Raw genomic sequence first — 24,884 nt, 5'->3', positions numbered from 1 at the left:
ATTTCTCATCAATTCACAAATGTGATGATAAATTTTGTATGTTAACTCGATTAGGCTACAGTCCTCTGTTATTTGTCAGTCTAAGAGTAGTTGTGAAGGTATATTTTGGGTGTGTTTGTGATGCACTTAGTTGTCAAATAATCAGTTGTTTGTCTGTTTTGCAGGACTGGGGAATGAACCCACAGGCACTGTACCACTGAGTGACATCCTCAGCCCTTTTAATCTTTTTACTTTGAGACACTTGCCCAGGCTGACCGCAAACTTGTGATCCTCCTCTCTCAGCCTCCTAAGTAGCTGTGATTACAGGTATGTACAACTACACCCCGAATAAGTTGATTTTCAGTAAAGGGAATTATCCGAATGATCTGGGTCATCCTGATTCAATCAGTGAAAAGATCTTAAAGCCTGAGAAAAAAAGTAAATTCTGCCGTGGCCAGCAGCTTCAGCTCACGCTGAAGGGTTCCTGCTGCCTTTCCTGATGGCCTGTCGTGCAGACTTGCCCAGCCAGCCCCACAATTGTGTAAGCCAATCCCTTGCAATAAATCTCTTAATATGTATCTCCTACTGATTCTATTGTTCTGGTGGAATCTTGACAGGATACACCAGAAATATCATTTCAGAGGCTGGGGTTGTGGCTCAGTGGCAGAGTGATTGCCTAGCACATGTGAGGCACTGGGTTCAATCCTTAGCACAGAATACAAAAAAACAAACAAATAAAATAAAGGTATACTGTCCATCTACAACTACAAAATAAAATTAAAAAAAAAAAAAGAATATCATTTCAGTCGAAAAACATTCGACAAGATTCTCAACAGTAAGGATTCTAGGGGGTAGTTCATAAAACCAGTGTCTCACCTCAATAAAGATTAACAGTTATTCCTTAATAACATTAACTGATCAAATTTTCAACTATCTGGTTATTTTTTAATATTACAAATATTTTGAACTAGTGATTTTTTTTTTTTCCAGCATTTTAAATTAGACGGGTGTTGGTGGAAACTCACTCATGGAAAGATTTTCTGCAGGGCTCCAGCAGAGGGCCTTCAAATCTCATGTGTTTTAAGAGGACATATGTCTCATTTCTGTTACAACCTCAGTCCTGTAGCTCACTGACACATAGTAGACTTTTGGTGAATGTATGATAAGCAAACAAATAAATGAATATATGGTTGAAAGAAATACTTTTCTAAACTTGTATCTATTGGCTACTCTCTGTGCCAGGCAGTGGCTAAATGCCATATTTTATCTTTCCAACTATCCCAGGAGGTAGGTATGTTTAGTTTTGCTTGTAAGTTCCCTTTTCATCTATAAGGAAATCAAGGCTCAAAGAGATTGAAAAACATTAGCTAGATCTGTAACTTTATTTTTATAGGGTCATACAGCCCATTCGGAAAGTGCATAAATGATTCAAAAAAGGAACACCTGTAACGCCTACCTAGCTATAGAATCACACTGTCACCCCAGAAGCCCTATCATTATGGACTGAATATGTCCTTCAAATTCAGATGTTGAAGCCCTAACCTGCATTGTGATGGTATTTGGAGGTAAGACCTTCAGGAGATAACTACAGGTAGGTGAGGTCATGAGGGTGGAGCCCTGTGATGGGATTAATGCTCATGTAAGAGATCAGAGAGCTCCTTCCCACCCCAGAGTTCAGAAGAAAGGCCTTGAAAGGAAGAGAACTTTGGCAGAGAATTTAATTGACTGGACTTCCAGTCTTGATGTTGGACTTGATCTTGGACTTCTTAGCCTCCAGAATTGTAAGAAAACTAATTTATCTTAATTCACGAAATGATGATATTTTATTATGGCAATCTAAGCAAACTAAGACACCCATTTATCCCTTTCCAAACAAACTCATCTTCCCCCAAATTTAAGAGTAATAATCTCCTTGCTTTTCTCTACAGTTTACCTTCCGTGCATGTTTAGTTTTGCCTGTTTTGAACATGATGTAAATGGAATTAAAGGACATATTTTTTTGCAACTTGATTTTTACTCTCAACATTATGCTTGTAAGTTCCATCCATATTAAGCATGAATTTGCAGTTTTTTCCATTTCATCAGCATATGATATTTTTGCTGTATAGATACATCACTGTTTATTCATTCATATTATGGGATAGGCACCTCAGTTGCTGCTCAAAATGATTTACAGGTGTGTATACTGGCATGTCTCTGAGGCATATGCCTTAGGCTGGAATTTCTGGTTGTTTGGTATGTTTATCTTCTACCTTATTAAATAATACCATAGTTTTCCAGATTGTATTAATTTACATTCCTACCAGCAGTGTAGGAGAGTTCCAGTTATCTACATCCTGATATTGTCAAACCTCTTTTTAAATTTTTTCTCCAAGTCCTGGGGATTTAACTCAGGGTCTTCTACATGCTAAGCACATACTCTACCTCTGAGTTACAACCTAGCCCCTGACTTTTTAATTTTTGCAAAACTAAAATGTATGTTGTGTTATCTCATTGTAGTTTTAATTTGTATCATCCAATCTATTAATGAGATTGACCACCTCTTCACACATTTTCTTGACACTTTGATTTCTCCTTTGCAAACTATCTTTTCAAGCCTTTTGACCATTGAGACCCATCTGATTGTGGGCCTTTTTACCCACTGATATGTGGGAGTCCTTCATGTAATTTGGAAACCAGTCCTTTATCAGTAGTATACGTTGCAAATGCCTTCTTCCACCCTGTGGCTTGTATTTTTACTCTTTTCATGGTATTGCTGGACAAACAGAGTTTTAATTTGAATGTGATCCAGTGTAACAGGTGTTCTCTCTTGACTACTGCTCATTGAGTAGTGTTTAAGAAGCCTCAAAACCTTTCTCTTTTTTTTTTTTTTTTTGGTGGTGCTGGGGATTGCACCCAGGGCCTTATGCATATGAGGCACGCAGTCTACCAACTGAGCTATATTCCCAGCTCTCTCCTACCTTCTTTTTGAAAAACTTTACAGGTTTGTCTTTCATGCTAAGGTCTTTAACCTGCCTGGGAATAATTTTTGAAAATGAAGTGAGGAAGGGAGTTGAATTTCCTCCATATAGATATTCAATTGTTCCACATATTTTCACACCCCTCTGACATGACACCTGCCACATGCCACACCTCTGTCACATGTGAAATGACATATTGAACGACAAAATCTAAAACTAAATTCCTAGCTGCCATAAGAGAAAGGAAATGTGATGTGATGGGTTTTAGATTCACTGGACCAGAAGCTGACCTCAGAGTCCCCAGCTCCAAAGACACTTATTAGCTAAGCCCAGGCCTTTCTTATGTGTCTATTGTAAGTAGACACAATTTGTGGTACCTCATTGCCTTTATCTTCACCACATATTTCAGATGTAAGCACTTGCTCTGGTTGGAGCCTTGGGGCTTGGGGTTCCATAGTCGTGTTCATTTTCCGTGACTAGATAATTAATTGTCACAACCTCAGTAACTTAAAACAATATCCACTTTTTAGTGTTCAGTTCAATAGGTTAGAAGTCGGGGTGAGCTCAACTGGGCTGTCTGCTAAAAGCATGCAAGTTTGAGATCAAGATATCACTTGGATTGGACTTGGCTTTATCCAGGTTGTTGGCAGAATTGTGTTTCTTACAGCTGTGGGACAGCAGTTCCTGTATTCTCGCTGGTTGTCAGGCAGGGATTGCCCATGGTTTCTAGAGGTTGTGCTCAAGCCTTTCATATGGTCCCCTCCAGCCTCAAGCAGGCAACAACATGTGGAATCCCTCTTATGCTTTTGAATCTGACTTCTTTTGAAGACAATCCCCTGCCTTTGAAGAGCTCATGTGATAAAATGAGGCCTACGTGGATCAACTTTCCATTTTAAGATCAACTGATTATAATCACATTTGCAAAGCCCTTTTGCCATGTAACCACCTAATCATGTAATCACAGGAGAAGCACATTTACGTATGAGGTGCTAGAGAGGGCAAAGGTGCTGGGAGACTATTTTAGAATTCTGCTCACCATGGTAACTAATATCTTACTCAGACTGTATATATGACCATGGTGCATCTGATAAGAATTCACCAATGTGTCAAGAAGCCAGAAATACTTCATTAGCTTATTCCAAGTTCCCAAATAGATTAAAAATATTGGTTAGAACTGACCTTCATGCTTCAGTCTTGACTCTCTGTCTTGCAAACACATGTTTTTCTTTTTCTTGGTAACTCTTGGTGATTTGGATGCTATGTTCATTTGATATCTCTATATTTTATTTCCCATCCCTCAGTCATTTATGGAAACCACTCCAATCAACAAATAAGAGTAAATTCTACATTCATAGCACTTATCCACATCCAAACCCATACTTGGCAAAGTGTTAGGCCCATCGTAAGTGTTTTGTAGATGTGTGTTGAATAAATGAGTGAGTGACGGATGAGAAGCTTTGTCCTTAGTATCCTATTGTCTATTTTGGAAAAAATCCATATGTATACACACAAAAAGATAAATAATAATTTCTGTTGCTAGCTTTGAGAAAGCGGTCCAGGATATATATCATTGTGTGTATGCATATATGTGTGTGTGTGTGTGTTTGTACATGCACATGTGTGTGTGCAAGGAAAGTTTTATGGAAGACAGGACTGGAACTGGACATTGGGAAATATGCATTATTTGAGTGTGTGGACGGATGACCCACAGTCTATGTAGGGAAGGACATGGGAGCAAAGGTGGTTTGGGAGGCCATCCTTGTGGCAAGTTGTGAATGTCAAATTAACGTACGGAAATGTATGACTCAACTGGAGTCAGAGTTTCATCATAGTGAAAGCACTTTGAACTCTGTGGAATAAGGGTGATATTAACACATGATTTTTTAAAAAAATTCCCTCCATTTCTTTTCTTTTTTTTTTTTTTTTAATATTTATTTATTTAGTTAGTTAGTTCTCGACAGACACAACATCTTTGTTGGTATGTGGTGCTGAGGATCGAACCCGGGCCACACGCATTCCAGGCGAGCGCACTACCGCTTGAGCCACATCCCCAGCCCCTCCATTTCTTAATTTTAAAAAATTCTCATAAATACTACCTGAGTCCTTAGAAGAAAGAGTATCATACTCAAGTTAACAAATGCACACATTGAAAGTCAAAATAAGAGTTCTTTATTCCATTTTTCATCTAACAAATGACAATCTGAAATAGTGTTGACTTTTAGTTTGTAGCTACTATACTTGCTGAAGTTCTTCTTATCTCACGTTGGAGGCAAATATTCCTGCAGCTTTTGTTTCTTTCCCCAAGTTGAGTCTTATGGCTACTTGGTAGAGAGGCCTAAGACCTAGGAAAGAACTGAGGAGCAAATCATAGAACAGAATGCCTGCCGTGGTTATCAAAGATGCCTATGGGAATGGTGGGCAAAATACAGAGAACGTGCTAATAATGGAAAGGCAGGCTGAAGCAAAAGCCTAGTGAAGGCAATAAGTTCTGGAATGCAATACCCTCACTAGGAGTAAATGAGTTCTAGAAGAGGGCAGAGCAATGACGGTGAGATGTGCAGGAGGATACTCACACAGGTTGCAACCTAGGAACCAGAGCCCCGACTGGGAGCTCCATTTTGGGAATGGCTGCAGTGTTTTGGGACACTTCTGTGTATCTTCTGTGCTCTGTGCTCTACCTGCACGACAGAAGCCTGGCTATGGCCACTTTTTTGGGGAGTCTTCTCTCCCAGATACTATATTCTACCAATATGAAGGATTTCGATGCTTATGAGGTTGCTAAAAGAAAGTCTTGGTTAAGGGCCAATGGGAGAAAGTCACAAGGTAAGATATATGACTGGATTAAATGCTTAACGGGTGTCTTGCCACAAGGAACACTGAAGGAGGGGAAAATGGAAACTGAGCCCTGAGGTCAATTCCTCTATATAAAACTGTTATATTCTCAAATTCCTCTTCCTCTGGGGGATGGCCTCTCTCTCCTGTTTCCCAATAGATCAACAAATGGATAGAAGGGTGCCTGGAGGATCAATGTGCACAGAATTGTTGAGGGATTCCCCAAGAGGCATTTTGGCAGAAGTCGGTATCCAAGCAGCACGTGACCTAGGTGTTTGACTTTAGTAGTATTTCCTGAAGGTGGCCACTTCACTTGCACTGCATGGTGCTCCCCAGGCTGGTTCTAGGGAACCCTGGGGCTCCAGGAACTGCTCTGAAGGCTCACTCAGAATCCACTGCATGGTCAAAGACACGCTCAGAGCGCCTCTTTGTCCTGGACATTGAACATAGGTACAAAAGAAATGCGAGGCACAGCAGGGCTGTGGCTGTGAAGAAGGCAAGAATGCCCACAAAGACAGTCGGCTGTATAGGCAGGCGGATCAGGGGGCTCCCTGCTGGGATCTGGTTGGTCAGGCTGAGCATGTAACCTAGGGACCAGCCGATGCTGCTGTTCCCGACCTGTGGAGTAGAAGAGATGACTCAGTTCTCTGGGAAGGCATAAGGCTGGGATCCTATACCAGGGCGCGCCACTGTATACCCTGCAAGGCCTGCACAGGGAAATGTGGCCTGAGGAGGTCAAAGGGCTCACCCAGGTTCAGACACCACACAGTACTACAAAGAATTGGGAGTCCCACCTTCAGCACTGCAGAGAAACCAGTGGGAAGAATGAATTCTAATAGCCTAAAAAAGGGACAGTTAATAATAGTGAAAGCATTCCTATTGCCCAGGGGTGTTTGTGACTAAAGCAAGAAGACAATGAGCAATTTGCTGAACCCAGGGAGGTTCTAAGCACAGGAGATGAGTCCAAATGGGAAGCAAACTTTGTCAACTTCTTCTGGTAATTCCATCTAGTTTTGCTTTACATATTTTTAAACTGTTTTATTAGGCACATACATGTTGTGAATTTGCACCATTCAAAGTGAATGGAGTTATTTTTTCATTGGGGGTAACCCCATCTGAAATGATGCTCTTTGTTTTAAAGAGCATTTTGTCATATATTGAATAACAATATCAACTTTCTTTTGGGTAGCATTTGCTGGATGATTGAAAACAAAATTTAAACTCTAAATTCTTCCATGTGCTTATGCTTAAAGTATAACCGTTTCTCTTATAAATCATCTACTGATTTTTAAAAATCTAACCTGACAATGTCTGTCTTTCAATTGGTGGGTTTAGACCACTGATGATATATTGATATTATTTGGACTTCTTTACAATATCTTACGTTAGTGATTCCTACTAATGCTATTTTCCCATATTATTTTTTCCCTCTTTTCTTGCCTTAAAAATAATATCTGTATGTTTCCTTGACACAACAAGAATTTTAGGCTATTCTTATGTCCCTGTTTACTGTCACCTGTTACCATTCCTCTATCAGGTTAGAGATTTTCTATACTTGGGTTATACGGATGGGCTTTTCTCTTTTACTTCAGTGTTAGTTTTATTTTTTAAATGTCATTTGTTTTTACTTTCAGTATTTTTTGTAACATCTCCTGGGTTTATTTCTCTTCTTAGTTAGTTGCTGTTTCCAAAAAATATTTTTAATTTAAGTCCTTGCGTGGCAAATCTTCCAAAGTCTTTTTATACCCTCATGTTTAAACACTAGCTTGGGAGCACAAACAATTCTTAAGGAGAAAGAATTTTAAACCTAGCATGTTTTCTCAATTCAAATTAATATTCAATAGAAAGCCATTCTCCATTCTTTTAATGTACTTTCCTGTTGGTAATTAGATTTGTTTGGAAGCAAAGCTTAAAGAGTACATGCCACAAACAGTACTTGATTCCAGACATCCCTGTATTTTTTGTAGATGACTCAATTTTACTTATGTGAAAATAGACAGTCACAGGCCTAATGCAGGATATTGATTAGTTTAATCTAATTATTGCCAAAGCTGATATTGAACAGACTGACTATGGCTTCACATCAGCCATTCCTGAAATGAGAAAGTCCTTCAGAATTGGGGAATGATGGCTAAATGTATCCCAAGGCTGAGTCCTGCCTGAGAATAAGGTGTGGTCGTGACAGCTGCCAGTACAGTTTTTAAACATTTTGCTCACTTGATACTCATTCCTGTCTGTCTATCTGTCCGTCTATGAATAACACCAAGCCAAAATCTTCTCCATCCCTAAAGTTTTTGGTAGTTAAATACCTTAGACTCATTTAAAGAGAAACTTCTTACTTCATGCTAATGTGCTAGTGTAAATCCCGCATACTCTGAAGCCTGGATCTTAATTTGACATCTGTGTAAAATGAAGAACAATTAGTTATTATCCTCTTGAAAATCAAGTTATATTTAGAACTTCTTTTCAGGATGGAAAGACTCAGATCTTTAACATATTTAGTTGTCACTCAACAAATATTTCCCAAGCAGCTACCAGGATCTAGCCCTGGCACTGAAGGCCGGGTATATAAAGATAGTGAGACCTTAGCCCTTGCCTTCCAGTCCTTTCCTCAACTGGAACAGTCTCCTGTAAGCAACTCTGGTCTCCATTATGTCTTCTCCCAGGAAGGAGTGATCAATCTGATCAGCTTGTACTCAGCAAATTTAAATCTCTAATATCCTTTTACTATCTACATTTCTTCCACAAACGCTACAAACCTCTCTTTGGGGAGGAAGAAGAGAAAACAATTTTATGTCTTGACTTACTTCTTTTTCAAAACGTATTCGGGGCCAAGTCTCCTCTGTGAATTTGTATCCATTTATAAGCAAGTGGTAGATGTAGTGGGCTGAGAAGCAGTAGGAGCGGGCATACACCTCATCAAATTTGGGGAGCAGGAATGGGAGCTGAAAAGGAGGTTTAAGACATCTGAGAGGAGGAGTGGGCAGGTCTACTTTACAATGCACATTTAGAACACCTAAGGTTAACAGTCATATTTTAAAAAACATTATCACCCAGAATTCTGTAATAAAAATGGCTATATTAAATAATGATGGGATTATATAATATAGTGATTAAACAAAGCCTACACAAGGTCACATAATAATAATCTCTAAGTCCCCTGAGTGCTTATTATGTGCTGAACACTGTCCTAATCATTATGCATGTGGTTAAAAAATTAATCCATGACATAGTTGTGAAGTAGGTTCCCTCATTACCCAGATTTTATAGATGTGGACTTAGAAGAGCACAAAGGCTAAATTCAGGATAAACACACATATACACGCAAAGGGAATATGCTCTGTTGCTATAGTTCTTGTACTGACATTGTTCCTTCTTTTTTTTTTCTTTTCTTTTGGTACCAGGGATTGAACCCAGGGGTGCCTTACCACTGAGCTAGAGCCCCTTTTATTTTTAATTTTGGGATAGGGTCTTGCTAAGTTGCTTAGGGGCTAAGTTGCTAAGGCTGGCTTTGAACTTGTGATCCTCCTGCCTCAGCCTCCCAAGCTGTTGGAATTATAGGTATGCATCATCATACCTGGCTGTTCCTTTCTTTTAAATACTGACCTCACTCCAATCCTGGGAGCAGAAATTCCATGTACTTGAGTTAAAGGAGTCCAGGGAAAAACTCCCAGAAAGATTTAAAGCACTGGCTGTGTAGTAGAATCCTGCAAATGCCTGGAAGAAGTAGAGAGGAAATTTCCAGAATGGAATGTGACATGGAGGTTTCAGGGCGGAGAAGAAGAAAGGGGTACCAGAATTGGAAAGGGGAGAGAGACATATTCTACAGGCACAGACAGAGATCTTTCAGGGGGTTATGCTCTTACCACAAATGGCCCTTGAACCTTTGGCTGATAAGTCCCATCAAAGGAACAGCCTTCTTGATCATGGCAAGCTTTGAAGTCAAATATGGAAGCCACCTTCTCCCTACACAGTGATGGGTTCCCAGTTCCTTCAAAAGTGATGAGGCTATTGGGGTCGTAACTTGTTGGCCTCTGCTTCTCAGTGCACAGGCTGTCAAATACGTGGTCCACAGTGAAGGTGGTGCTATAATTCCGAGGGTAGCAGGGGTTGGTGAGATTGGTTTCAGTGGGAGAATTCTGTGGGTACAAGAAGAGTGAGGTGTTAGGTGGAGGACGAAGTCATTCCTTTTGGCAAATCCTCACTATTACTACTCTCCAATGTCAAGACAGAAAATGGGAAAAAATTAGAGGATAGGAAAGGCAGCAGAACACAACAGACACTAGTATGGCAATATGTAAATCAATGGATGTGTAACTGATGTGATTCTGCACTCTGTATATGGGGTAAAAATGGGAGTTCATAACCCACTTGAATCAATGTGTGAAATATGATATGTCAAGAACTATGTAATGTTTTGAACAACCAACAATAAAAAAATTAAAAAAAAAAAAGAAAATGGGAAAAAATACCATTCTGTATCTGGGTGTACTGTATCCCAGCTTTTAAAGAAAGCCCTGAAGGGATGGGAAAGGTGCATGTGAAGTTATCCTGAACCAGGCACAATGCTGGGCTCTCTCTCACTCTATCTGATCCAGCCCTTATGATAGCCCTATGAAGCAGGAAACTCCATTTTGGTGTGAAAACAGGTTATCTTTAATTTTTCATTTTTGAAGAGAATCTCTACCTAGTCAAATAATCTAAAAGGTACAAATAAGCATATTATGAGAATGAAGGCTCCCTGCCACCTGCTTCCAGCCACTAGAGCCCTCTCTGAAAGCAGCTACTATGGCCAATTTTGTGTGTAATCTTCCAGAGATCTTATGTGCATATGCAAATATATTTTGTTTTCTTTCCTTTAAAAAAAAACACAAATGATAACACCTTGAATACACGTCTCTTTGCTTTTCTTATTTAAAATATATATCTTTGGGATCTTTCCATTCACTGTATGTGTAGATGGCCTCTTTTTAGTAACTGCTAGGGACACCCTCTAGCAGTTGATTGGGACTGGTTTCCAATCATTTTGCCAACACACACCCACACACATCCCCTTGTTCCACATAAATCTTTGATCCATTTGTGATCTGTTTTATATAAAAACCAAGGCAGGACTGGGCTGGGTGTGGGTAGCACACACCTGTAATCCCAGTGATTCGGGAGGCTGAGGCAGGAGGATAGTGAGTTCAAAGCCAGCATCAGCAAAAGCCAGGTGCTAAGCAACTCAGTGAGACCTGTCTCTAAAATACAAAACAGGGCTGAGGGTGTGGCTCAGTAGTCCAGTGTCCCTGAGTTCAATCCTCAGTACTAAAACAAACAAACAAACAAAAACAACCCCATTAAAAAAAAGAAAAACAAAAACCAAACAAACCAACAAAAAATACACACTGAGTCAAGGACCTGGTTTTACCTTTTCTAGATGGCTATCCAAACTTATCTGTGGGTGTAAAGTGTTCTTTTATCTTATGACAAATTCCTAACTGGGTTTGGTTCTATTTCTGGACTCCCTTTTATAAGGAATTGAATTTGAGCTCTATTCAATTTCAGAGCCATTAAAGTGTAGTACTTTTCCTACAGTAAAATCTGACTTACAACATTCAGCCCAACCTTGCATTTTACTGATGGGGAAATTGAGGTACACAACAAAATAATGCAATTGTCTAACAAAGGTCAGTAACAGGATTCTGCATAGAATTCTATAGTTCAACACTCATCCAATCTCACTCCCATGAGTGTTTTCCAGAAAGATCTTCACATGTCTACAAAGGAGGTAATAAGATCCCTTTCTGCTCCAATGGTGTGAAAAAAAACCTGTGATTTTTCACAAATTGTTGTAGCCAATTTGGATTCTAGTACACCTGGGTCACTTATGGCTGAAATATTTGTTGAAAGAGAAAAAAATCATGTCAATCAACTTGGTGTTTAGTATCAACTTCAGAATCTGACTTATAGTTTTTAAATGACTGAAATAGTATAAATCATTTATGGCTTGGCATATATGGCTTGTGATCTGTTTTATGTAAAAAACAAGGCAGGACTGGGCTGGGCATGGTAGCGCACGCCTGTAATCCCAGTGACTCGGGAGGCTGAGGCAGGATAGTGAGTTCAAAGCCAGCATCAGCAAAAGTCAGGTGCTAAGAAGCTCAGTAAATACTAGTTATCATTTATCTTTTGTTCTTGAATTATTTGTTATGGCATTAAGTTCGATCAGCCAATGTGACAATTTAGGCGCTCAAAAATCAATAGTCTTCACCATTCCTAGTGTTTGAGGACGCTGCCATGGTCAATCAATGGGTTTGAGAGAAAAGCTCCACTAGAAAACCATACCATAATTTGTTCTTAATGTAAATCCAGCTGAAATTGGAAAAAAAAATAGAGACTATAAAAAATATGAAAAAACTGATAAATACTAGAAGAGGTGGATGCATAATAAATGCATGTATAGAGATATCACAGTGAATCTCATTAATTTGTAGAATTAAAATGTGTTAATTACAAGTAAAAAAATTTAAAAATAAACACACAAACTACATTTAACAACAAAGGCACAGAAATGATGAAAACTATAAGTTTTACTGAAGGCTGGGTGCAGTGGCACACACCTGTAATCCCAGCTGATTACTGCAATTAGGAGGCTGAGGCAAGATCACAAGTTTGAGGCTAACCTTAGCAACATACCAAGATCCTATCTCAAAATAAAATAAAGAAAAAAAAAGATGGGGCTGGGGTTGTGGCTCAGCAATAGAGTGCTCGCCTAGTGTGTGGGAGGCCCTGGTTCAATCCTCAGCAGCACATATAAATAAATAAATAAAAACAGCAGTATAAAAAAGACTTATAAAAAAAAAGAAGAAAAAGAAAAGGGGGTTTGGGGAATTGCTCAGTGGTAGAGCATGCCTGGCTTCAATCCCCAATACCACATACATGTATGAAAAATCTTATCGAAGGGTATAAACCAAGAACTAAATAAATGAAAAGATATTAATAATTCTGGATAGAAATTCTTAATATCATTAATAATTTTTACCAAATATATCTTTTAAATTTATATATATATATTAGTTGTAGGAGGACACAATACCTTTATTTTATTTTTATGTGGTGCTGAGGATCGAACCCAGTGCCTCACAATGCTAGGCAAGCACTCTACCACTGAGCCACAACCCCAGCCCAAACCGATATATTTTAAATATAATTTTACCAAATATAATTGCCAAAACAACTGCCATCATAATCTCAATGAATAATTTATTTTTGTTACTACTTAATATGATTCTGAAGTTCAAAAGAAACAAACTGCACTGATGTTGGGTTTATATTAGTGGCAGCCTTCCAGCTGATATCGCAAGTAGCCTTCTGTGCCCCTGGGCCTCACCATACGAAGAACAAGACCAACATGATGGAATTTGGTTGCTCTACAGTCCCACCTATTAAAGGATATCCAGATGCCTAATTATAGACCCATCTGAAAGAAGACTGAGCCTGCATAAGCTCTGCCTCCTCTCTTTCCAGCAAGTATTTCTCTTGTGACCACTAATATTATTTTGTCTGCACCTTGGGGAATCTCAAAATTCTCAGGCTTATTTAGCTACTGGTTTAAAACAGTTTGTGTTCATAAAGGGATCCCAGGTCTTGAATCATTTATAAAGCATCTGGAACTCTGGATATTCCCTGGACTTCTTACTCAAATTCACTGGAAAGTGGTCAAAAAACACAGTGAGAATTTAGACACAGAAGAGCCAATTAGAAAATGCTGTTATTTCCAATCACCTTCCAACTGAAGTGAGAAGGGCAGGCACTAGAAATCAGGGCACACTCCCCTGGGCTCAAAGGAAATACCTGCCATCCCCCAGCTCAGGTACCTGCAGGAGCATCGCCAGAAACCTCTTCTCAGCTTCATTCCGGCCGTAGCACTGGAAGCTGTGTGTGTACAGCGTGTATGTGTAGCCATACAGGGACACCTGCACGATGTCACTGATGTTTAGCCCCATCTTCTCTTCTGCCACGAAGGATATCTGGGTGGAGGCACCGCCCAAATCCAGAGCACCTGTGGTTTCCACTCCATGTGGATGCACCCACATGTGCCACAAGTTCTTCTGCACAGTGGGAAAAGGAAGTGAGAAGAAAGGCCAAAGGCACCATCTCTTGCCCAGGGATCTCCGCCCAAGACCCAACTCCTCTTGCTAAGAAGGGAACATTCAGACCACTTCTCTCCTTTTATTTCAGGGGTGGTGAATTCAAATGGTTCCAGGAGCTTGGCAGATAACACAGATGAGTCATAAATGAGTGAAACAGATTAGGTGTTTGGCATGGGGACTGGTGGGGATTGTGACAAGCTAGTGAGTCCCCAAGCTGCGCTCTGTTCCTGCCGGTTGTTACCATGCAGGAAGGGGAGTCCACTGTGACCAGTTTCCTCCAGTGGCATGTGTGAGGATATCAATGTGTAGATTTTCATGTGAAATTTCCTAAATATTAACCACAGCAATCAATCTAAAAAGTTTAAAAATACATTCAAGGGGGGACAAAATGGGACTTGGATAGGATAGGATCTGAGTGCCCTCATTCTGGATCCTTTGCATCATATATAACATTCCTTTGCACCCAAGGAGCAGGAAGTGTAAGGACTGGACTGTAAAGAGGCCTGGGAACACAGAGTGAGGACTCCCTCTCTCTCTGGGGATTCAGGGAAGCAGACTGACTGAGGGTGCTGCAAATTCCAGATGGCTGTGGAGCCTTCAAAAGGTCCATGTGCAGTAGCAGGATTAAATTTAGATCCCTCTCCCCAATTTCTAACAAGCTAGCAAAGTGACAATATTCCCCCTCCTCCATGCATTTGGTCCTATTTATGATCCATGGTCCCTCCCACCCAGCTCTATGTAAATGCCTTTTTTTGAGCACTGCTTCCCTAGTGCACACACGGCAGGAATGCTCCATTGGCGGGTATTTCTGCTTAAACTATCTCCCTCAAGGGACAAGATAAACAGCAAGATTAAAAACCATGCATTTGTTTCCACACACCTCCAGGAAATTTCCCATTATATAGTTGGCTGTAATCCATCCATATACCCCTTCCTCTTGCCCAGAAATGATTTGAGCACCCCTAAAATCAAAAGGCTGGGACTTGAAGTAGCTTTGGATGCTTGCAAGGACTTCATTAGCTGCTGTTTCATTTTGCAACCTATGCGAGGCACAGAACACAAAAGGCTGAGTGCCTAGACGACACAGTCAAGTAGTCTCCCTCAGGTGATAAGGGAAACCCCCACAGCCCCCGGATGGCATTTTTCCAGATGTGTGCAATACACAGGCAATCTCTTTTGCAAGTTGAAGCCTGCCAAGGTAACTGAGAAGGCAGTGACCTCTTAAACTGCCAAGCAGGAAAAGAGTTTTCCATAAAAGTACAATCTGTTTTCCCCAACCCCACCTGATCCTGTTTCATTCTCTTGCAATCAGCTAATCAAAAGAGCCATCCAGTCAGGCGTGGTGGGTCACACCTGTAATCCCAGCTATTTGGGAGGCTGAGGCAGGAAGATCTCAAATTTTTGAGGCCAGCCTGGGCAATTTAGTGAGACTTTGTGTAAAAGTAAAAAAAAAAAAATAATAATAAATTGGGGATGTAGCTCAGTGGTTGAGAATCCCTGGGTTCAATCCCCAGTACTAGAGAGAGAGAGGGGGGGCAGAGAGACAGAAACAGAGACAGAGAGAGACAGAGAGAAACTAGGGAAGGCATGGGGGTTGTGTAAGTAATCTCTTAGGAGGCAGGGGGGAAAGCGGATAAGGTTGAGTTTTCAGCTGTGCCTGCTTCACCCTTTGGGAGGGCTTCATTTTGGGGGGATTTGAGGGTCATTACAGCTGTCACTGGATTAAAAAACATCAGTATTTTGACCCACATAGGAGAGGCAACATGGCATTATTATATCACCCATGACATTGTACTATTATTGCACCTATCTGCTGTCAATTACCCTATAAAAGAAAGCTCACTTGGGAGATTATTTCCCCCTTCATCAGTGGTTTAAGAAAACCCGGGGGCACTGGTTTACTCTTGGCTCAGGAAGAAGAAAAACCAATGCTTCAAGCCACAAGCAAGAACAGGGGCACTTCATGGAGAAGACCCAATCCAACTGTGAGCATACTGTGATTTCTCTTTATGATCATGTTAAAGCACCTCTGTCTGTTCCTGTTTTCTTCATGCCTAAACATGCATTATTTTCCATGACTGGGATCATGGACAAAGTGCCTTTGGAGCTGAATGAGTCTTGTCTACTGGTGATCAAGATCAAGCCTCACTTCCAACACTTGGAGCAGCCTCTGTTGTGAATGGATTTATGTTTGATGTTTCTTTTTATTGCAAGGTTAAGGAAATACTCTATCAAAGATAGGGGGGGAGGGTAGGGAGGGAGGGAGGAGAAGGAGACATTCAAAAACCATGCCTCTGGGGCTAAAAGTCATAGCTGCAAATTTAGCATGAACTTATGAAATGAAATGGGATGTTTGTTTCATAACAAGTCCAAAGGGCTTTGACTGATGTGAGAGGCAGACATCCTATGGTTTTAAAGCAGGTTTCAGGGACATTTTGTGCACGGGAAGAAGCTACATAGCTAGAGGTAACACTTATCACACATCTTAGTGGCTGTTCACGGTGTCAAACACTTCTGTTTTCTAAAGCAGATGTCGGTCATCTTTCTTTTTCCAGAGTTCTCAGTAAAATCACAAAGGTAGAGGGAATCAATTTTGTTTCTTTCTGCATTTTAAAATAAAGACTGAATGTTTCCCAATCGTGAAAGCCTAAATTTAAGGCAGAATATGGGCTTCTTTCTCTTGGGTTTGTTCCCAGAAACAGAGATACGCGTTCTTGGCAAGATTCAACACATTCTTGGCTATTTTGGTCATGGGAGCTCCTTGGCCCCACTCAGCCTTTACCTCAGCAAGCGCATCCCAGCCGTGGCTCCTAGGTAAATGCGGGTGGATCCGTGGAGGTGCTCTGGGACCTGCCCCTTGACTTTTAGCATGCAATCCTCAAAGGCTTTGGGAGCGTCTTGGGGGTTATTCCCATAGCTGGAGATACCAGAACCTGAAAAGCAAAAAATCAGTATTGGTCAGCATTCCCCAGAACCAACAGCAGGGACACAGCTTTTCAATTAAAACAACAATGACAACAACAAAATCAGCTTTGGAAATTATTGGGTTCAAAATTACTGGTTTGAAAACTGGGAGATATGCTAAGTCATAAGTGGTCATGGTGATAGGTCCACTCTCAATCTCTGCAGGGAATAAACTAAAGGGTGAAAAAAAATGAGCCTAGGCTTTCTTTCAAGAAAATGTTTTCATAATGGAAGTTTTAAATATAGATAAAAGAAGAGAGAATGGTGTAATGAAGCCCATACATCAAGCTCCCAGTTTGAACAACCATTCTTTTTTAAGGGCCTTGCAAAGTTGCTGAGGTTGACTTTGAACCCAAGATCCTCCTGCCTCAGCTACCAGAGCTGCTGGGATTACAGGTGTGCTCCACCACGCCTGGCTTGAATAATGATTCTTATTGCATCTGTATTCTCTCCTATTATTTCCTCACAAAGCAAAGTACACATATCATTTCATTCCACTACCTTGGTATGTATCACTAAAATATAAGAATTCTTTTAAAGAAGCATAGAGTTTCATTATTATACCTGTAAAACTTAGAAACCATTTAAAAATTTTGTTTCATTTTTTGATTGACACATAAAATTTGTACATATTTATTAATTTTTTTCTTGTTATGAGGATTGAACTCCCTGAGCTACATCTTCTGCCCTTTTTTATTTTGAGGCAAGCTTTTGTTAAGTTGCCCAGGCTAGCCTCAAACTTGCCATCCTCTTGCCTCAGCCTCCTGAGTCGCTGAGATTATAGGCATGCACCACTGTGCCTGGCAAAATTTGTGCATATTTATGACTTACAATTTGATATCTGGATTTACATTGGGCAATGATTAAATCAGGATAATTAGCATATATATCACCTTAAACTTTTATCAAATTTCTCTATGGTGAGTACATTCAAAAATCTTCTCTTCAACTATCTTGAGAGACACAGAATGTTATTTTTAACTATATTCTCCTTACCATGCCATAGAATACCACAACTTCTCCTTCCTATTAACTAACACATTGAGCAATCTCTTAACAGCTCCCCTTCCCTTTTGTCTCCCCAGCCTCTGCGAACTCTAAATCTCCATGAGATTAATTTTTGAGAGTCTACATGGGAGTCAGATCATAGTGTTTGCCTGACTTATTTCATTCCGTCCATATTGTAGCAAATGAAAGGATTTCATTCTTTTGTAGAGCAGAATAGTATTCCATTATGTATACAGAACACATTTTCATTATTCATTACTCTAACAATGAATGTTTAGGTTGATTCCACATCCTGGCTACTGTGAACAGTAGCTATGGTTCACATTGCCTCCATATTCCTTCTTCTCATACTGTCTTTCTCTTTTTTCCTTCCTCTGTTCTCCCTCCTTCTCTCGTCTCTGTCTGCTTTTGTCTCTCTTATTTGCATGAATCAGGATCTTCATAAATTCCCTGTTGCCATGTTAAATCTCATTATTGGTTCAGTCCTTCCTATCTATTTTACTTGTAATCATTAGAAGCTGTACTTGCTCTTTTTGTTCAGGATTGCTTTGGCTATTCTGGATCCTTTATTTTATCATATGGATTTCCATATGAATTTAGGATTATTTTTCTTAGTTCTGTGAAGAATTGGTATTTGGATGAGAATTGCATTGAACCTGTAAATGGCTTTTGGTAATGTGGCCATTTTAACAATATTCATTCTGTCTATCCATAAACATGAAGGTCTTTTCCCTTTCTACTGTCTTCTTCAATTTCTTTCTTCAGTGTCCTATAATTTTCATTGTAGAGGTCTTTCACATCCTTGGTCAGATTGATTCCTAGATATTTTGTTACTTTTGAAGCCATTGTGAATGAAACTGTTTTCCTGATAGTTTTTCTCAGTGGATTCATTCCATTGTACAGAAAAGCTATTGATTTTTGTAAGTTGATTTTGTATCTGGCTACTTTGCTAAATTTGTTTATTAGCTCTACAGTCTTCTGGTGGAACTGTTATTATAGGATATATCATTTTCAAACAGGGATAATTTGACTTCTTCTTTCTTATTTGTTTCACCTTTATTTCTTTCTCTTTCCTAAATTACTCTGGCTAAAATTTCAAGTACCTTATTGAATAGGAGTGGTGAGAGTGGACATCCTTGTCTTATTCCTGATTCTGGAGGAAATACTTTTAGTTTTCCCCATCTAGAATGATGTTGACTTTGCAATTGCTGGAGGCATTACAATACCTGATTAGAAATTATACTACAGAGCAATAATAACGACAGATTGGTGCTTGCATATAGACAGATAATGTAGACTAATGGCACAGAATAGAAGACACAGAGAACAAACCCACACAGCTACAGTCATCTGATTTCTTGACAAAGGTGCCAAAAACATACAATAGAGAAAATCAGCCTTTTGACAAGTGGTGCTGGAAAAATCAGATATCCATATGTAGAAGAATGAAACTAGATCCCTATCTCTCACCCTGTACAAAAGCAAACTCAAATGGATCAAAGATCTGAGTATAAGACCAGGTCTTTGGTGTTAGAAGAAAAAACAAGGAAAACACTTCAAAACACACTGACTCAATAGGACCCCTATATCTCAGGAAATCAGGGAAAGAATCAACAAATGGATGGCATCAAATTAAAAAGCTTCTGCAGGTGATAAAAATCCCAGTGATTTGGGAGATGGAGGTAGAAAGATCATACGTTTGAGACCAGCCTGGGCAACTTAGCAAGATCCTGTCTCAAAATCAAAATAAAAAGGGCTGAGGACATAGCTATAGTACAGTGCCCCTGAATTCAATCCCTGGTATAAATAAATAAATAAGGAAGCAAATAAATAAATAAATGCTTTTACATGGCATAACAAAAGAAAAAGCAGAGTAAAGAGAGAACCTACCAGAATGCGGGGAAATCTCAGGGGCTGGAATTGGGGCTCAGTGGTATAGAGCTTGCCTAGCATGTATGAGGCATTGAGTTTGGTTCTCAGCAGTGCATATAAAAAAATGAATAAAATAAGGGTCCATCAACAACTAAATATATATATAAAATTTGAAAAAAGAATGAGGGAAAATCTTTTCCAGTTGTTCTTTGGACAGAGTTTTAATATCCAGAGTATATAAAGAACTCAAACAATTCAAAATTTTTTTAAAAAGCAAATAACCCAATCAATAAATGGGCAAATGAGCTGAACAGACACTCATCAAAAGAAATACAGAGCTGGGGTTGTGGCTCAGTGATAGAGCGCTTGCCTGGCATGTATAAAGCACTGGGTTTGATTCTCAGCACTGCATATAAGTAAATAAAATAAAGGCCCATTGACAACTAAAAAATATTTTTTTTTAAAAAAGAAAGAAATATAAATGGTCAACAATTAGATGAAAAAAGGCTCACTTCTTTAGCCATCAGGGAAATGAAAACTAAAACTACACTGAAATTTCATCTCACTTCAGTTAGAATGGCAAAGCATCAAAATTACAAATAACAATAAATGCTGGGGAGGATGGCAGGTAAAAGAAACTCTTATACTTTGTTGGTGGGAATATAAATTAATACAGCCACTATGGAAATCAATATGGAGTTTCCTCCAAAAGCTAAGAATAGAACTACCACATGATCCAGCTCTATGACCCCTTAGTATTTATCCAGAAGAACTAATGTCAACATACTCTAGAAATACATGCATACCCATGGTTATTAAAGCACAATTCATAATAGCCCCAAATTATGGAATCAGCCTAGGTGTCTGTCACAGAATTATGTCACTTGTAGGAAAATGGACAGAACTGGAGAACATAATTTTGATTGAACTAAATCAGACTCAGAGATAAAGTCTGAGTTTAAGTAAGTCCAAGTTTAAGAAAGGAAAAATGCATGTTTTCTCTTATATGTGGAAGCTAAAGGAGGGAAACAGGCAAAAACGGGACCTAATGAAAGTAGAAGGGCGATCGCTAGGATAGAGGAAGGGGGGTCAGGTGAAGGGAGGAAGGAAGAGTGAGGGAGGTTATCCTTATTGATGGCCTCATCTTTGGCTAGTGGGGTCCTCTTTAGTTTGGCCTCTGAGATCTTTTGACATGACAGATGACTTTGAGAGCTTCTTTGCTTTCTGATACATTGTACATTTCCTGCCCCAGATCTGGGATCAGCCCTTTCTCCAAGAATCCCTGGTTCCTTGAACCAAGAAATGGTATTTAGTATCCAAAATTTGAGAGTTATGGTTGACTGCAAACTGTGAACTACACCTCGAAAAAAACCTACTTCCAACTCAAATTCAAAACTACAAAATTTTACTTAGTCTCTTTAATCTGACATTTTTAGCTTCTTTTTCCTGTGCTAAACATTAAGAAACTCCAACATAACTCATTTGCTTTATTTCATAATCCACACACCATCAGTCTCTGTATACCAGTGCCAGCATCCCAACAACTGTGAGATTATTAAAATCAGTTTCTGATTTTTTAAAAATTCCTTTTGTTCTTAGGGATCCCACTAGGGATATACAGTCAAATGACTATGTTTAATCATTTAAAAATATTCTTTCTGTATTGCTACACCAACAACTTGATAGAAACTTAGGCTAGTTCATTACATTTTGCTTTTGATTTTAAGAATTGATTTTTAAAATTTTTGTTTTATCATTATTAAAATACTTATATAATTCTAAAATCAAACCTACAAAACTAGATTTAGTCAGAGGCATCTAGTTTCTTTTCTTATAAGTAGCTTCTTTTTATAAGTTTATCTAATATTTATTTAACATAAGCAAATATATACATATTTTGTAACCTTTAGATGAATGGTAGCTTACTATATATATTTTTCTGTATTTGTCTTTTTTGCATTTAACTTTTCCTAGTGAGCCTTCCATACCGGCATGTAAATGTTCCTCATTCCTTTAAGTAACTGCATTGGCTGCCATTGGGTGAATGTAACTTAGTTTCTTCTACCAGGCCAGGGTCTGAGTTTAAGTAAGTCCAAGTTTAAGAAAGAAAAAAATGCAGGATAGACAAGGAGAATGCAGAGAATACTGCCCTTTCAGAACTTTCCTTGGTCCTTTGGGAATTGTTAGACCCATTATTCTCTTCCAAAGCCCTTTCTCGATTGTTTCCACTACACAAACCATCTTATCTGGATATGAATTTATTTATTTACTTATTATTTGGTGAAAAAATTCAGAAATTTATTTTTACCCTCTAGTAGGTAGACATTAGTTTCAACATATGCTAATTCCTATCGCTTATCTCTAAATATAATAATTATACTTATTCTTAAGCTTCACCCCTTTTAAAATGCTTTTTATTGGTGTATTATAATTATGCATAAGAGTTAAGAGTGGGGGACTCATGGTGACATATTCTTACATGCACATGACATAATTTGAATTCCCCCACTACTATCCGTCTCTTTCGCCTCTTCCCTCCCACTGGACCTCCTCCACTCTACTCCCTTCTATTTTCATGAGATGCCCTTCACCACATTTCTTTTCTTTTCTTTTTTTTTCCTCTCTAGCTTCCACATACAAAGGGAAAAACACATGATCCTTGACATTCTGAGTCTGGCTTGTTTCACTGAATATAATGGTCTCAAGTTCCATCCATTTTCCTGCAAAGGCCATATCTGTAGGAATGACTAAAACTCCATTATGTATACATATGACATTTTCTTTATCCATTTATCTGTTGATGAGCACCTAGGCTGGTTTCTATAACTTGGTGATTGTACCATAAAACATTTTTTTTTTTAAATCCTGAGAACTCTAATTACAAGTTTTACTTGGATGTCTCCATTAGGATGTACAGACATAGATTTCATCCACAGTGCTAGATAAGCAAGGGCAGGCTTTTCCAGCCTTGGTCAAGGTCAGAACCTTCTGCTTCCCCTCCCAGGGCACTGGCCACCTACCATGGACAAATGACAGCAAAACAATTGTGGGTTGATGGGCACCAAGGCATGGTCTCAGAAGTTTAGCATGGAAGGGGCTGGTAAAGAGCTCTCATAACAATATTAATAAATAAATAAAGGCTGCATATATATGGATATATGTATAATTTTAATACGTAAGATATACTTTAAAAGACGAAATTTTCTCCTTTCTGAAAGGTAGGATTATGGATGATTTTACTTCCATTTTATTTATCTGTATTTATTGATTTTCATGCAATGAAATGTGTTATTTTGTAATTAGAAAGTTACATTTAAAAAGACAACAAACGTGAGATCTGTTTCTCAATATTAACATATGAGTCAGGCAAATTCTTATGAGATTAGTTAGCAGTATTTTAAAAAATTCTCCTTCCAAAATGTCAGTAAATCTAACACAAACAACAAAACTATGCAGAATGGCATCAGTCAGTGCACATGTTACTTATTTTCTTTTCTAAGAAACTAGTAAAATGTATCCCCATAGACTGATCACTCACTTTCAACAGTTAGTTGAATAATAGCCAATTTTATTTTCATCTACATTCTTCTTTTTTTTTTTTTTTTCATTTTTACTAGACTTTAAAGAAAACCCTAGACATTACATCAATTAATCTGAAAACACTTTAGTATGTTTCTAGAGTTAAGGATTTTTTGGTACTGGGGACTGAACCCAGAGGCACTTTATTACTGAGCTAGATCCCCAGCCACCTCTCCACCTTTTTTTTTTTTTTTAGCTTTTAATGGACTTTTATTTTATTTATTTATATGTGGTGCTGAGAATGGAATCCAGTGCCTTACACATGCTAGGCAAGCACTCTACCACTGAGCCACAACCCCAGTCCCCAAGCCCTTTTTATTTTATTTTGAAGCAGGGTCTTGCTAAGTTGCTGAGGCTGACTTCAAACTTGGATCATCTTGCCTCAGTCTCCTTAGTTGCTGGATTACAGGCATGTGCCGCCGCTCCTGGCTGACATAAGGAATCTTAACCTAGTCATAATTCTTAAAAAGTAACCTCACTGCTGGGCACAGTAATCCCAGAGGCTCAGGAGGCTGAGACAGGAGGATCACAAGTTCAAAGTCAGCCTCAGGAACTTAGTGAGACCTTGAGCAACTTAGTGAGAATCTCTCTCAAAGGAAAAAAAATTAAAAAAAGCAGGCAGAGCTACAGATAGCATCACAAGGATCACCAGCCTAGACAGTGCCCAATGAACTCAGTAACTAAGGACTGAGGACTGATACCCACCAGGGACCCCCAAAGGGCCTGGATACCTGGTAATCAGTGCTGGGCGCAAATATTCACCAACCTCTTCAGACTGGCCAGGGCAGGGGAGTCTTGGGAAGTTTGCAACTTAGAAACCAGAAACCTAAATTATCCTTGGAGAAGCCACATGCCCTAGAGAACATAACACTTGCCAAACTTCAGCTCTTTAATTTAAGCTTTAGTTTGTGACCTTCTGGTCCCCAGGAGTATATATATGGATCCCCGAGGCTACTGTGATCAAAGAAGACAAGATCCATTTCTGGATGTGCTGTGGGCTCCATAACCATGTCATGGTTGGCATGGTTGGCATTCAGGGTGGGCTAAGAACTTTTTCTAAATCAAGTATGGCATCCAGGGTGGGCCAATGACCCCTTCTCTAGGAAAGTCCTGACTTTCCCTACAGTTAGAGGACCGTGAGGAATTACTCTGCTGAATGCTCTCTCAGGTTTAAAGACAGAAATTCTGTGACTACAGGACAGAACAACTATACCCAAGAGGATCCACCAGGAGCTGTGGAGTATGGAACTCCATGAATAAACAGTTAGCACTTATTGAGTGCTTATTGCAGACATTTGCTTTCTCCCTTATATATATTGTGCAGTGTAATCTTCAACTCATTCTATAGGAGTAGGTATTGCTCTCACTATTTTTTTCTCATCTCAGAAATGAGAAGGTCAAGGCTCAAAGAGATTCAGCAACATTCCAGAGCTCATACAATAGGGACGAGGCGAAGTCTCCATCATGGTCCTTCACTATCCTCTCTTTTCTAAAGGAGCAACCTGATCCCCTCTCATGCTTAGAGGTGAAGAAATGGCTCAGAAGTAAGCTGAAC

At 39.2% G+C, this 24,884-nt stretch overlaps 1 protein-coding gene across 1 annotated transcript in view; it reads right to left on the bottom strand.

Annotated features, from left to right (window-relative positions):
- Positions 1–5,085: 5,085 nt before the first annotated feature.
- Positions 5,086–24,884, bottom strand: part of Entpd3 (ectonucleoside triphosphate diphosphohydrolase 3) — a 34,561-nt gene continuing 14,762 nt past the window's right edge. The window contains exons 5-11 of the mRNA XM_046437767.2: positions 16,689–16,839; positions 14,787–14,946; positions 13,631–13,864; positions 9,638–9,910; positions 9,378–9,488; positions 8,579–8,716; positions 5,086–6,389 (exon numbers count right to left, since the gene is read on the bottom strand). Coding sequence (XP_046293723.1) covers positions 6,153–6,389; positions 8,579–8,716; positions 9,378–9,488; positions 9,638–9,910; positions 13,631–13,864; positions 14,787–14,946; positions 16,689–16,839 — 1,304 coding nt within the window. The 3' untranslated portion in view covers positions 5,086–6,152. The remainder of the gene's footprint in view (positions 6,390–8,578; positions 8,717–9,377; positions 9,489–9,637; positions 9,911–13,630; positions 13,865–14,786; positions 14,947–16,688; positions 16,840–24,884) is intronic.

This window comes from Marmota monax, unplaced genomic scaffold (assembly GCF_021218885.2).
Source record: "Marmota monax isolate L192 unplaced genomic scaffold, Marmota_monax_Labrador192_F-V1.1 WCK01_AAM20220418_F8-fsc00021, whole genome shotgun sequence".
In the NCBI taxonomy this organism is placed as follows: domain Eukaryota; kingdom Metazoa; phylum Chordata; class Mammalia; order Rodentia; family Sciuridae; genus Marmota; species Marmota monax.
This window is presented reverse-complemented; position numbering and strand designations above follow the sequence as displayed.